General features: G+C 46.4%; 1 protein-coding gene across 5 annotated transcripts; it reads left to right on the top strand.

The window, feature by feature from the left end:
* The first annotated feature begins 1,284 nt into the window (after positions 1-1,284).
* Positions 1,285-14,031, top strand: LOC133360746 (zinc finger protein 3-like). 5 transcript variants are annotated; one of them, XM_061579583.1, is made up of 7 exons: positions 1,285-1,600; positions 6,305-6,413; positions 8,078-8,245; positions 8,663-8,759; positions 10,966-11,049; positions 11,302-11,436; positions 11,864-14,030. In XM_061579583.1, exons 4-7 carry the CDS (start codon positions 8,663-8,665, stop codon positions 13,423-13,425), a joined length of 1,878 nt encoding a protein of 625 aa, XP_061435567.1. In that variant the 5' UTR covers positions 1,285-1,600; positions 6,305-6,413; positions 8,078-8,245; the 3' UTR covers positions 13,426-14,030. The 5 variants fall into 5 exon arrangements, with proteins under 5 accessions (XP_061435567.1, XP_061435569.1, XP_061435566.1 ...); XM_061579585.1 differs by having other exon boundaries at positions 8,073-8,245; XM_061579582.1 differs by lacking the exon at positions 8,078-8,245.
* Positions 14,032-14,194: the final 163 nt, after the last annotated feature.

Below are 14,194 nucleotides of genomic sequence, written 5' to 3'. Positions count from 1 at the left end.
GAGGGGGGTTAAAAATCGTCCAAAATCGCGTGACGTCATTTATGGATGGCCCCTAACCCGAAAGCTGGTAATGCAAGACTGCTGAACCAGGGGGGGGTACAGATGGGGAGTCACAGGGACGAATCGAGACGCTGGCTTAAAGTGTAGTTGTCTTACGTCCTGTCGCTTGTGCAACTGGCTGGCCCTCATCCCTCTCCTCCCGTGATCGTAACGACGGCAAGAATGGAGGAGTTCGGAGGAGGCGATGAGCGAACACTCCGCGTTGCGTCTTCTGCCCTCCCTTCTCGAGGATCGAGTGACTTCCATTTCGAGGGACACCGGCGGCGCTGTGGAAGGCCCACTCCGAATTTTCGGAGTGCCCTTCTGAGGAGCATTCGTGCATCCGTAACTGTTTCAAGTTTCAATTATTAGGCATAGCCCCGTGAGCCATGCGGCTCTTAAGTCGGGTGCAACCGCAACAAACAAAATATGAACACAGAACATCTTAAAGCGACGACGCGTAACAGAAACATCATGGAATAAACCAGCAAATATAAAAAAACGTATTAAAACGCTGTGTGCAAAAATCACAATGTGGTGCAAGTCAACGATAACAACCATAAGACAATTTAGATTAACCATATGTTTTCGAATCGCCAAAATAAAGCTATAAAAACAACGTAACAACAGTAATCATAGGAACTGTGACGAGACCAAGGCAGGAGGAGGAGATCCCCCGAGAAACTTCCAAGAGGATTTGACGAGAAGCAAGAGCGCTGCTCTTCGAGTAAACTCGTTACAATGTCACACGCGCACACCAAGACAAAGATCCCCCATCACCCGGTGTAGCCTTAGACTGTTGGGGCAAGTGCAGTTAGCGAGCACCTATGAAGACCGCCACGGCACACACGAGGGGGTGGGTAGCCAGCACCACGCCCGACCGCCTTTGTCTCCCTAGTGGCGATGTTTACACACTGCACCAGGTGCTCATTTTAGGCCGAGTGCTTCACCCCGAGCTACAAATGCTCTGATGGTGGCATTGCCTTTGTACTGTTCTTTGGGTCTTTCGGTAAAGTCACGTAGATAGGTTCAGAGAAAATAACAAAAACTACGACGTTTCCATCGCAACACAAGCGGTCGTCATCAGGAAAAGGGGGGTTCAGCTTCTAAAGGCAAACTTTATAAAAGTTTTGAAATGGGCGTCGCCCAAATGTCAGCAGCCAATGCAAGTGGTGGGCAGTCACGGAAGCTTTAAGTCAAGTCTTGTGTACTATTCGCCTTTTGGCGTCGTTCTCCGGCCTGACACTGGTGGTGAGACTTGGCCCAAAAGAAGGCCTCTCGTGTAGGCCAATCAGTTTCAAAGACAATGCCCAGATAATGTTATTATCAGTACCGTGTATGGTTAATGCAGTATCTTGATTCCCTGCAAAAGGTTTATATGTTGGCGTTTGAACATATTAACACAACAACTCTTGTTTTATTACGGCCAGAATAGGGTAAACACCTGTTCTTACTTTTGTTCATACTGTGTTTACTTACGATCAAGTTGGACTTCATGAACGGGCCCTCAAGAACAGAACCCGTTCGTCAGGCGGAGAACTGGCCACAAAGTGTTATGACGGTGAGTTGTAAAAAACGTTGCACTTTGAGCGCAAGTTGATCAATTATTGCATGGGCAGGGTGCCTCACATTTATGTTATTATCGGAAGTTTGCATCAAGTATACAGGTCATGTATACTTGATACAGGTCATGTATACTTAAAACGTATGGCGCATCATGTCCCTGATGCAGTCATTTTGAGTCTGTTGATGGTCGGCGATGCGGACTCATCTCGACGAACTGTGCACGATGCACTATTCAAATAATTTTTCGATAACGGATTTTTATGCTGATGTTTGGCATTTCGACATCGCGGAATGGCACCGATTTCGGATTAATTGGTACCCCAGTCGCGGAGTGAAATACAACCCCTGGAAAAAAAAGTGTTACAGAAATAAAACATTTAATTGCCTCGGCCAGTTTGTATGATTTGGTACCATGGGTGCACCCCCATTAGGGTCACGTGGCGTAATACTCAGCAAGAAGACAGTCGGCCTGTGCGATGGTGCCAACCAGAGGGCAAAGCGTTGCAGGGGAACAGAAAGTCTCTTAGCGTTTCATTATTATCTATATCGATGTCCGTACCATATTACAGATCCAATTCAGAGCTTATTGGTCACCCCGTGCACTTATAAATCTCAACGTTCATCCTACAAAGTCCCATCACAAGGGAGAACCACAAATAGACAATCACCACTACACTCACCACGAGTACATTCACCACGAGTACACTCACCACTACATACCTGTCAACCCCTTATCAGTGCCCTACCTTATTACAGACTTAAATCAGACCTTACTGGTCATCCCGTGCCCTTATAAACCTCAACGTTTTGAATTCCTTTCCAGCTCAGACCCCGCTTGCTTGCCCATCGCCACATATATAACCTTGTTGTAACAACTCTCTCACTGTGGGGACCTCATTTGCCAGTAAAAATATGATAATTGGTTCTTTACCCTTCTATCTGGCAACAAAACTGACACCTTTTTGCAAGGAGTCATGTTTGCATAGACCGCAATACCTGCAGTCATAATACAAACAAAAGAACATAACTGATAATGTGCACTGTCCCTGAAGTTGATTGGTCCACACCCGAGACAGCTTTCCTTCGAGCCTAGTCTCATATGGGTTGGACCAGGTATTGCGGTCTATGCAAACATGACTCCTTGCAAAAAGGTGTCAGTTTTGTTGCCAGATAGAAGGGTAAAGAACCAATTATCAACTCTCTCACTGGTTCAGCAGTTCCACTGCTGGATTATTTTTTTCCGCCTGAGGACGACCGCTTGTGTTGCGATCGAAACGTCGTGATATATTATTTTTATTTTATTTTTCTACCTACGTGAGCCACCATTGCTCTATCTACTGCTGGACTGTGGAGGTACTACACCAAAGAAGTCACTAGAGCTCTACTGCTGCAAGCCGATTATTGAGAACTGGGACACGCAGGACCGCGAGTCCCTGTAAATGGGCGTGCCGGCGGATGCATAATGGCGATGGAGTCGTTCGGTTGCATTGCTCGTACGAACGGGTTCCTTTTGGTGCGCCTTTTGGCGTCATCTGGTCCAACCCATGTGAGACTAGGCTCTAAGGAAAGCTGCCTCGGGTGTGGACCAATCAACTTCAAGGACAGTGCACATTATCAGAGTTATGTTTTTTGTTTGCATTATGACTGCAGGTATTGTGGTCTATGCAAACATGACTCCTTGTAAAAAAAGGTGTCAGTTTTGTTGCCAGATAGAAGGGTAAAAAAACAATTATCGGGTTTCTTTTTCTATATTAAGTAACAATACAGAGCACACACGTGAGACAAAACTTGTGGGGTTCTGCCGACAAGCGTGCATAAAAGTATCCATTTAATAATAGTGTGGCGAAACGACCAATCCGCCTGGTGTTGCCACCTTCTCTCCGAGGAATCGCACTCCCCATAAAACCACCGACTCTTTCGAATCGTTAGGTCTGAACTTAGACGATGCTTCTCAAAGTCCCGCAATGCACAATGCACCCGTCTTCATCAAGACGCCAATTGTGCCTCCATTTTGTACTCTATGCAGGGGCGGTTTCTTCATTAGGGCGATTGGGCGACGCACCACCAATGTCATTGAACCACAGAGTCACGCTAGCCGTCACTGTGCCTCTGGATATAGTCCAATCAGCGTCATGTCACGTTCTGTGGAGTACCGCCTCTTTTTGGGCGATTTCACTCTGGCTGAGAATCGCCCAGAGTGTTCCCATAGACTTACATTCAAAGATGTTTTTTTTCGAACGGCGGGCGCTGCAATGCATTCTCTATGGCTTCCGGGAGGGCTCGCCCTAACGTGCTTACGTCATCATACGTAAGCACGTTTCATCCAACAATATAATTTGTTGCCACCTAGTGGAATCTTTAATAAAAGAAACTTGAGTGGAATTTCGATTTAAAGCTTTCGTGACTGCAGGGATTCATCTTCTTGGTTCTTTCGGTAAAGTCACGTAGAAGGGAAGTAATAAAATAATAAAAATAAAACATAATAAAACAATTCTCACGACGTTTCGGCCACAACGCAAGCAGCCGTCCTCAGGTGAAAACCAGGTCCGACAGAGTCATTCAGACTCTGTCGCCTCGACGGACCTGGTTTTCACCTGAGGACGGCTGCTTGCGTTGTGGCCGAAACGTCGTGAGAATTGTTTTATTATGTTTTATTTTTATTATTTTATTACTTCCCTTCTACGTGACTTTACCGAAAGAACCAAGAAGATGAAACTTGAGTGGATTCTATTAATAGTGAGTATAGAAACAAACAAGGAGATGTATTGTAAGAGTCACTTTATTTTTCATTAATATTATAAAAGTGAAGTTGCCTTTACATGCTTAAGCTGTTAATGTATCCATTGCATGGGTGGACCTTATCCTTATCAATCATCCAGACATTTGCCCCCCCCTGAGAGATTTTGCAGGAGCCGTCACTGACTCTATGTAATGGCTGACACCCCTGCCTGGCCTCGTGGCTTAGAGACCCTTAACGCGTAACTTCCTTACTCTTTGGTTCTTTCGGTAAAGTCACGTAGTCAGAAATAAAATAAATCTCGACGTTTCAATCGCAACACAAGCAATCATCATCAGGTGGAACAACCACAGTAAGAAAATGCTGAAGTCTTGCTGTGGTTGTTCCACCTGATGAAGGCCGCTTGTGTTGCGATCGAAACGTTGTGATTTGTTTTATTTTACTTTATTTCTATCTACATGACTTTACCGAAATAACCAAAGAGTATGGATTCCTGCAGTCACGAAAGCTTCAAATCAAGATCGTAACTTCCTGGTCACATGACCAAACTCAACACCATCATATCAGGAAGTTCCTGTGTAAACACACTCCCATATCTGCCGTGGGGCAGAACAATCAATGCTTTATCACGTAGACACACATTTAAAATGTCATTAGTCGATCGAAACCCAGATAACTGGAGTTAATTGGCAAGCACATCCAGTTTTCTGGGGTTTTAACTCTGGATAACCCCAGTTCTGTTGTTGATCAGTAGTTGTTGTTCGTAAGTGGTAAGGTTATTCATTGGTGTTTGTGAACAATGCAGCGTTGTTGCTCCGGAGAACAGAGGACCAATAATTAAGTCATTTCGATTACGACATTTTGCTTTTGTTGACAAAGAGTAACAAGTCCGATGCTAAGGTTACCGTGACTGCGTGTTGCCCATTCACCCCCAGACCCCAGCTGGAGATAGATAGAGAGACGTAGCCACTGCACACACCACACACACCCGATAGTTGGTAATCCAGGACAGCTGAACTGTGGGGGGAGAGAGGGAGGCAGATGGGGGAGTCACAGGGGCTGGAGTTGAGACGATGGCTTGAAGTGTATTAGTTGTCTTACGTTTTCTTGCTGCATCTCGTTCCCTTGCAGGGTGGCGAATAGTGAGTGCGTTTTGTTGCGTCTTGTCGCTTGTTGGGTGGTGAATGGGTGTAGGGAGAGGCGTCTTGTCGCAGCATCTTGCCGCTTGCTGGGCGGTGAATGGGTGGAGGGAGATGCGTCTTGTCGCAGCATCTTGCCGCTTGCTTGGCGGTGAATGGGTGGAGGGAGATGCGTCTTGTCGCAGCATCTTGCCGCTTGCTGGGTGAATGGGTAGACGGAGAGGCGTCTTGTCATTTGCTGGGTGGTGAATGGATGGAGGGAGATGCGTCTTGTCGCCGCATCTTGTCGTTTGCTGGGTGGTGAATGGGTGGAGGGAGATGCATCTTGTCGTTTGCTGGGTGGTGGAGGGAGATGCGTCTTGTCGCCGCATCTTGTCGTTTGCTGGGTGGTGAATGGGTGGAGGGAGATGCGTCTTGTCGTAGCATCTTGCCGCTTGCTGGGTGGTGAATGGGTTGATGGAGAGGCGTCTTGTCACCGCATATTGTCGTTTGCTGGGTGGTGAATGGGTGGAGGGAGATGCGTCTTGTCGCAGCATCTTGCCGCTTGCTGGGTGGTGAACGGGTGGAGGGAGATGCGTCTTGTCGCCGCATCTTGTCGTTTGCTGGGTGGTGAATGGGTGGAGGGAGATGCGTCTTGTCGCAGCATCTTGCCGCTTGCTGGGCGGTGAATGGGTTGATGGAGAGGCGTCTTGTAGCATCTTGCCGCTTGCTGGGCGGTGAATGGGTTGATGGAGAGGCGTCTTGTCGCATCTTGCCGCTTGCTGGGCGGTGAATGGGTGGAGATGCGTCTTGTCGCAGCATCTTGTCGCTTGCTAACGCTCAGGGGGAGCGCCAGACGGAAACTCAAGAAGACGGACAAACACAGGGAGAGAGACACGTGAAGAGAGACAAACACAGGGAGAGAGAGACACGTGGAGAGAGACAAACACACAGTGAGTCCTTCAACGGAGGCCGGGGGTGAAGCGAGCGAGTGACTGCGAGGAGCGGTGGTGCAGCGGTTAGCGCTACGCTGCGCTCCGAACCAGGCTCACGGCCACCACCAACACCACTCAGTGGCGACGATTATCTGAACCGGTCCTGGGCCTCCCCTAGGTCGACTCGGCCTCAAATGAGTACGTGGTGTAGTCGCTGCAGTAAAACATCGTCGCTGGGGAAGAGAGACAAAGGCGGCCGGGCGTGGTGGTGGTGGCCACCCCACGGACTTGTGTGCCACAGTGCTGGCATATATTTCATTTAGAGCCATATAGTATTTTTAACGTATAATAAATTAAATACGTCTTACTTTTAATGCGACTTCTGGTGCTGCGTGGTTTTGCTGATGGCCTTGTAGTCTGGTTCATACGACTTGGTGAGGTTGAGCTTCATGCAGGCGTGACCCGTGAAATTTATCTTCAAAACTAATTTCTGTTTACTTTAAAATGACGCAATAGTATTAAACAATAGCACAAGTATTTTAAAATCAGTTCCAAACTGATTTTTTGTTTTTTCATTATTATTATTTTTTTCAACTAAAAATTGTCTGGGAGCCCATATGCCGTCACTGAAAGAGCCATATATGGCTCGCGAGCCATATATGGGGGGTGGGGTCCCCCCCCCCCAGAAAATATCTAAATTTTAAAACTAATTTCCTGCCTAAAATATTTAAAAAATCACTAACACACGGGATGGACTTTTTATTTATTTTTAACAATAATGTCTAAGAGTGTATTGTATTACATTGCTCTGTTTTTTCTTTTTTATCTTTTCTTGTTTCATTGTATGTAATGGCAGAGATTAGGGATTAATAAAGTACAACCATAACCACAATCATATAAACATAAATCTATTTTATAGCAATATATTGGAGGGGACATTTTGAGAATATTTGAATATTGGGGGGGGGGGGATGTATCCACCCCCAATATTTATTATAATTACGGCCTTGCTCTACAGTCTGTTACAGGCGACAACGTGGGGGGGGGAGGGGGTGTTTGTACAGGGTGCTTAAACAAAATGTTAACCCTTGTGAGAATTTGTAGCAATTTCACAATTATAAATGTTAACACTTGTGAGAATAAGTAACAATGCCACAATGAAAAAAAATGTTAACATATCTGAGAATTTGTAACAATGCCACGAGAAAAATGGTTAAACACTTGTGAGAATTTGCAACAATACCACAATCAAAAATGTTAACACTTGTGAGAATTTGTAACAATACCACAAAAAAAAAATATGCCGCCTCTGGGATCTGCTGGAGACCACCTGGAGACGTTTCCAGGCTGTGCGTTGACAATGATGGCGTACAAGTGGCAGAGAGACTCTTTAGACTTTTTTAAGCAATTTTTTTGAAGCTATTTTTACGTTGCGGTATTATTATCCGTTTTCTTCCCCCCCTCCCTCCCATTAAAAACGATAGTCCCATGTAAGTGTTTAAAAAAAAGTGTTTTGAAGCACCCTGTTATTTAATAAACGGTGCTTTTGTGGGACGACTAGAGCTGACCTCGGTCTGACTTGGTTGGGGTGGTGTAGTTGATCCACCCCAAGGGTAAAGATGAGGCACCGAAATTTATGATGTCAATGTTTGACGACCCCCCCCCCCCCCCCTTAAGTGTAGCTGCAAGACTCTCCATCAGAAGTAGCACACTTAAATTCAGCAGCTGCTTTAACGAACCGAACGTGTGGTGGTGACAACACCACACATCGAGTCGTCATCTTTGCGATGCCACCGTCCGCCAAGAAATGAATCGAGGAGGAACATCCGTCCTGACCCAAGTCTCTCTGGGTACGAGTACAAATTTTGTCGCCTTCGGAACACGGAGCCAGCCGATCCGCATCAGGGCTGGGTTGCTGCTATACGGCGGCACACCGTGTGAAGGTTTAACACGTAGACTTTCGTGACCAATATCCATAAGAGGTTATGCAATCTAACCCACAAAACTCTTATTATATGGACCGTGTGAAGCTTCGTGTTCAGCCCGCTCATGTAACCGTATTTCCGACCGCTTTGACATGACGAGAATTGATTCTGATGCACCATCGCCACCACCACCCCTGCCGCAAGTTTTCTAACCGGGGGGAGGGGGGGTGCGAATCGCGGGGAAATAAATAGTCGTGTGCACGCACTGGAGTATGGCCCAATATGTTCAAATGCACATCTGACGTGGTGTGTCTGGGTGTCTGTGTGTCGGTCTCCTCTCAGATGACTTCACACGTTGAGTTGGCATTCATCAAACAAGAAAACGATGAAACTCCAAGCCCCAGGATGCATCCTGACGTGACGGTGAATCATGACTCTGGTAAGATCGCACTGCCTCTGACCAAATCATAAAAAGATTCACGGCACGGCATGCGCCCCAATCTCGCCACTGTGGAAAGCTGAGCAGGCTTTCGATCTGGACAGTGCTTGGATACGAGACCCCCGATGCATGACGCATGTAACATTCTGAATCGCCCCTAATGGCCAAATGTTATTTATAGTTCATGGGACTCCACCGGTATAAATACATGTTCTGATTCTGATCTACAGGCAACTTGGCATAACTCGGCCTCCTGAGAGACCCTGGGTTTGCTTGGCATGTATGTATATTCAGTATGTATCGCCGGGCGACTGGGAGAATTGGAGGGGAATTCTGCTCTCTCCCCCAAACTTCACTCCCCGCTACATTTAGTAATTATTCTTTACTAGCCTTTTGCCCATCCAAGGACGGGTGTATTGCAGTAAATTTGAAACTTGCAAGCGAAAAGCAGATTGTGACGTGATATTCATTGCATCCATTCATGTGCAATTTGTAAGGCCGCGGTGACACAGACTTATTTCATTTAAAGGTTATAATCCCTTGTTCATCATGACGTCCTTTTTACTTCTATGTCTCAATAGCGTTACGGAGATTGCGTGACGTGAGGATTCTGCCTTTTTAGTGAGGGTTATAAGTTGACGTTGAGAAGAAGGGAGGTGGCACCTCGCCCCCCCATGTGGAGTGATGTCACCCGCTAATTATTATTAATGGAGGGGGGTGTCCATTTGGAGGACGCCACCTGTTCATGATTATAAATTAGGGGGGCTGGTCGACGTGGAGTGACGTCACGCGCGGGACACACAGATATTTTTGGCTCATTATAGTAGTAAATTACGTGCCAGAGCATTCTTCCCCTTTAAACGGGGTGATTTTGTAGTGTGGGTGTGTATTGCCACATGATTAACGGAGGTCTCAGATATACGTCCTGAAGAGAGATGTCTATTAATAATCAGCCAGATACACATGGAAGCTTTGAAATTAACATGATTTTATCTATACAATTTCTCCTTACGAGTTCAAGGACATATTCCCGCGCCGCAAAACCATAAACACCTTAAGACTCGCATGAACCCGTTGTACACACACACTTTTCTGTAATTGTGCGACTCTCCTAGGCCACACCATTTATCACCATGCAGCCCTCAATGCGAGTCTTACATTAGCCACCACTGTGCATACAACGGTATATTCCAAGCCTGACGCATTCTCCACGTGAGGGCACCCTGGCAGCACCAACAGAAGCCAACTTCCCCCCCTCCCCAAGAGTCACGGGGGGTACAGCCAGCAGTGGCACGGTGCACCGGTCCCGCTATCGGTCGTGCTTCTCCCTTCTTGCTCTTCCAGCTTTCCACATTACAGCCTCACTCCTGCCCACACCCCCCCTGGGTGCTGAAACACAAATAAAGCCCGTCAAACCTTCAATACTTTTCCCAACAACCCACAATCCACCCTCGTGACGATGTCTAAATTCTACTTATGTCTCAGGAAGTCTCCCTTTCCTAGAGTCCAGTCCCCTGCTTCTGGCTTGAAGCCCTACTTCCTCCACTGCTGTATGGGTTGCTGAAGTGCTAAGAGTTATGGCTCCTCCGTGCTTCGTTTTGATCATTGCCTTTTATACGACTCCAGGGGGACCCAACCCCTGTCAACCCCATCTAGACTGGTCCCAAAAACTGGTCATACTGCCTATCTCCCTTAGCCAGTTGTTCACCCTCTAGATCCATTTAGCTATGGGAAACAGCCCGCGCAGAACCTTTGTCACAATATGTGTGAACTCTGATTTAAAGCTTTCGTGATTGCAGGGATTCATATTCTTGGTTCTTTCGGTAAAGTCACGTAGAAGGGAAATAATAAAAAAAATACAAATATTAAACAATAAAAATTCTCATGACGTTTCGACTGCAACACAAGCAATCGTGAGAATTTTTATTGTTTAATATTTGTATTATTTTATTATTTCCTTTCTACATGACTTTATCTAAAGAACCAAGAATATGTGTGAACTTCTTTCACACCGTACGTAGCCAACTGTGCTATCGGAGGCACGGCCTGCGGAGCGCTGCTCGAATGTGCTACTGGAATAGCGGTGTAAGTGACGCGAGGCATTGTAGCAATAGAACCCTGATCCAGCAGGATATATAGGTGACTCTGCCACCTTCTGGAAGTTGTCGTCTGTGACAGTGAATTGTGAACGCGTGTGCATACGCAGGACCAGGCATCAAGGAAGAATATGATGGGAGTCTGGGCACTGAGAAAATGAAGTTTGTGGTGAAAATGGAAGTGGACGAAGATGGTAAGATGCCTGCATACAGCTCCATAGAGCAAAACCAAGAATTAAGTGCCAAACGAAGGCAAGATAAGATAAGATATCAATAATTCTAAGAGTGCACGGATAAATTACTCTAGCACCTCCTATTAGCATGGTTGGCTACGTACGGTGTGACAGCAAGTACAACACACATTCAGGTGACCAGCTTGACTGCATTATTACGTGCATTTTATCTCCCATCCTTCAAAGAACCATCGTGCATTTGTCATATCACAGCTCCAGATGTGAAGATTGTTAAGGTTGAAGGAGCTGCTGAGAGGCCAGAGGAGATGGGGGATTCCCACAGATGTCTGGTCACTTCAGACCAGAACTTCATCGAAGTTCAGTTATCGGAGGAGGACGTTGGTGAAGGTGAGTTTCCTTTGGTCAAGTTAACAAAGACAATGCAGCGTCGTCTTGTTTCAGAACGAATGATTGAATAGAAATGGACTTAATTGAACATTAGTTTGGCTTAAGATGATCAAATCTTCATCTTGATAATATGATTGCTTAATCTTGAAGATTTGATCAAGGCAGCGCCATCCTCGATTTAAATCCAAATTAAGTTTCAATCAAGTGCATTTAGTATGATTAGTCATCCTAAAACAAGAGCGATAGAGAATGATTGTGAACATTTGCAGTTTTTATTTATTTATTTGGCGAATGCAAAGGTAGTTATAAACGAGGCTACTGCACTCGGATCACCTAAAATGTTACTGGTGCTGTTTCTGGCAATTATCTTTTATCGTTCTTGCATCGGTTGATTGAAATGTGCTTTTGCAATTTTCTAAACGTGCAGCGGATGAAGCAAAGGAAACAGAACTTCTGTGCGAGGACTGTGGGAAGGGCAGTGGCTTGGAAATAAAGACAGACAAATCAGAATGTACCAGCAACAAGACCCCGCAAGCCTGCAAGCAGTGCGGCAAGACACTTGAAGGCATCGCGTTGTGCACGGCAGTGGCTATCGAAGGGTGGAAGCACGTGTGCAAGGAATGTGAGAAGGGGTTTACATCACGTTTTAGTTTAGAGACGCACATGAGAACACACACCGGTGAGAAGCCGCACGTGTGCCACGAGTGTGGGAAGGGGTTTGCTACGTGCTATACCTTAACCACGCACGCTATCTCACACACGGGCGAGTGGCCGCACGTGTGCACAGAGTGTGGAAAGGGATTCGTACAGTGTTCCGATTTAGAGAAGCACTCAAGAACACACACGGGCGAGAAGCCGCATGTGTGTAACGAGTGTGGGAAGGGGTTTGCACGAAGTTCCACGTTAAAGGAGCACGTTAGAACACACACGGGCGAGAAGCTGCACCGGTGCAAGGAGTGTGGGAAGGGTTTTTCGAAGCGCTCTAAATTAGCCGCACACACTCCATCACACACGGGTGAGTGGCCGCACATGTGCATGGAGTGTGGAAAGGGCTTTGCACAACTTTCCGATTTAGAGAAACACTCGCGAATACACAGCGGCGAGAAACCGCACGTGTGCAACGAGTGCGGGAAGGGGTTTACGAACCGCTCTAACTTGGCTGCACACTCCATTTCACACACTGGCGAGTGGACATACGTGTGCATGGAGTGTGGAAAAGGATTTACGCACCGTTCCGATTTTCAGAAACACACGAGGATACACACGGGCGAGAAGCCGTACATGTGCAAGGAGTGTGGGAAAGGCTTTTCACAGCGTTCCAATTTGGAGAAACACGCGCGGACGCACACTGGAGAGAAGCCGCACGCGTGCCAGCAGTGTGGGAAGGGCTTTGCACAGCGTTACAATTTGGAGGCACACGTTAGAACACACGCCTCTGAGAAGCACCACGTGTGCACGAAAAGTGGAAAGGGGTTTACAAAGCGTTCCGCCTTAACCAAGCACTCAGTATCACACAAGGGCGAGTGGCCGCACCTGTGCAAGGAGTGCGGAAAGGGCTTCGCGCAACTTTTCGATTTGGAGAACCACGTAAGAGCGCACACGTGCGGCGAGAAGCCGCATGTGTGCAAGGAGTGTGGGAAGGGGTTTTCGAAGCGCTGTAACTTGGCCGCACACTCCATATCACACACTGGCGAGTGGCCGCACAAGTGCTCGGAGTGTGGAAAGGGATTCACACATCGTTCCAGTTTAGAGAAACACACAAGAACGCACACCGGCGAGAAACCGCACTCGTGCCAGCAATGCGGGAAGAGCTTTGCGCAGCGTTACAATTTGGAGGCACACGCGAGAACGCACACGGGTGAGAAGCCCCATGTGTGCAAGGAGTGCGGGAAGGGGTTTTCCTATCGCTACAATTTAGAGATACACACTAGAACACACGATGTGGCTGTGAACATTCTAAAAGGAGTTTCGTCTCGAGAGAAAAGGTGAATAATATTGCTTATGCAATGCTCTTGTCCTACCATGTACGTGGACTCTTTCTGACTGAAAGGTTGTTTGTTTAAAGATGTTCGATCGCTGGAACGATGGCATTTTTTGTGTTTTATCACATGTAGGTGTGTACGTTGGACGTCTTTCGCACCTTACATCGCGAACTGTGCTAATGTATCAGGGAAGACCACGCGAATGTTGCCATCTTCCCCATTTTAATAGATATATTTATCTTTTACGTATTTATTTGTAGTGATTTTTGCTTACCTTTCGTATACTTTGCACTCCTATCGTGTTTCTTTTTCAACGGTTTTACTTAACTTGATTCCTCTTTGTCGTGGTCAAATCTTGTCATCAAAATTTCGTCCACTTCCCGTTGTCCATATAAATTCCACATTTTGCACACATACTCAGATCCGGTGACAATGCATGCCTGTATCAAAATCGGCATCAATTAATCAATTAATTCGCTACTTTAAAGCAATTCACATTTTGTATGGACGCCTTATTATTTACATATATATTTGTGTAGGTCAAAAACGCCGTGGTACCTAAACTGTGGAAGCGGCATGCGCAAAAAGCAGCGCCGCGTGTCTCAGGCGCCATTGACGCACTTCTCGACCGTGAGTGAAACGAAATTGTTAATAAAACCGTTTAAAAAACTTTTTTAAAGGAGTTTTTGTATTGTTTTTTTTTTTCCTTTTTTTTACCCCGTGCAACTACTGGGACATCTTAAAAAAATGATCGTCATAGCTCATCGGATTTATGC

This window comes from Lethenteron reissneri, chromosome 69 (assembly GCF_015708825.2).
Source record: "Lethenteron reissneri isolate LAM-NWPU_2019-01 chromosome 69, ASM1570882v1, whole genome shotgun sequence".
In the NCBI taxonomy this organism is placed as follows: domain Eukaryota; kingdom Metazoa; phylum Chordata; class Hyperoartia; order Petromyzontiformes; family Petromyzontidae; genus Lethenteron; species Lethenteron reissneri.
Note: the sequence above shows the minus strand (reverse complement) of the source record. Positions and strands in the feature narration are given on the sequence as shown.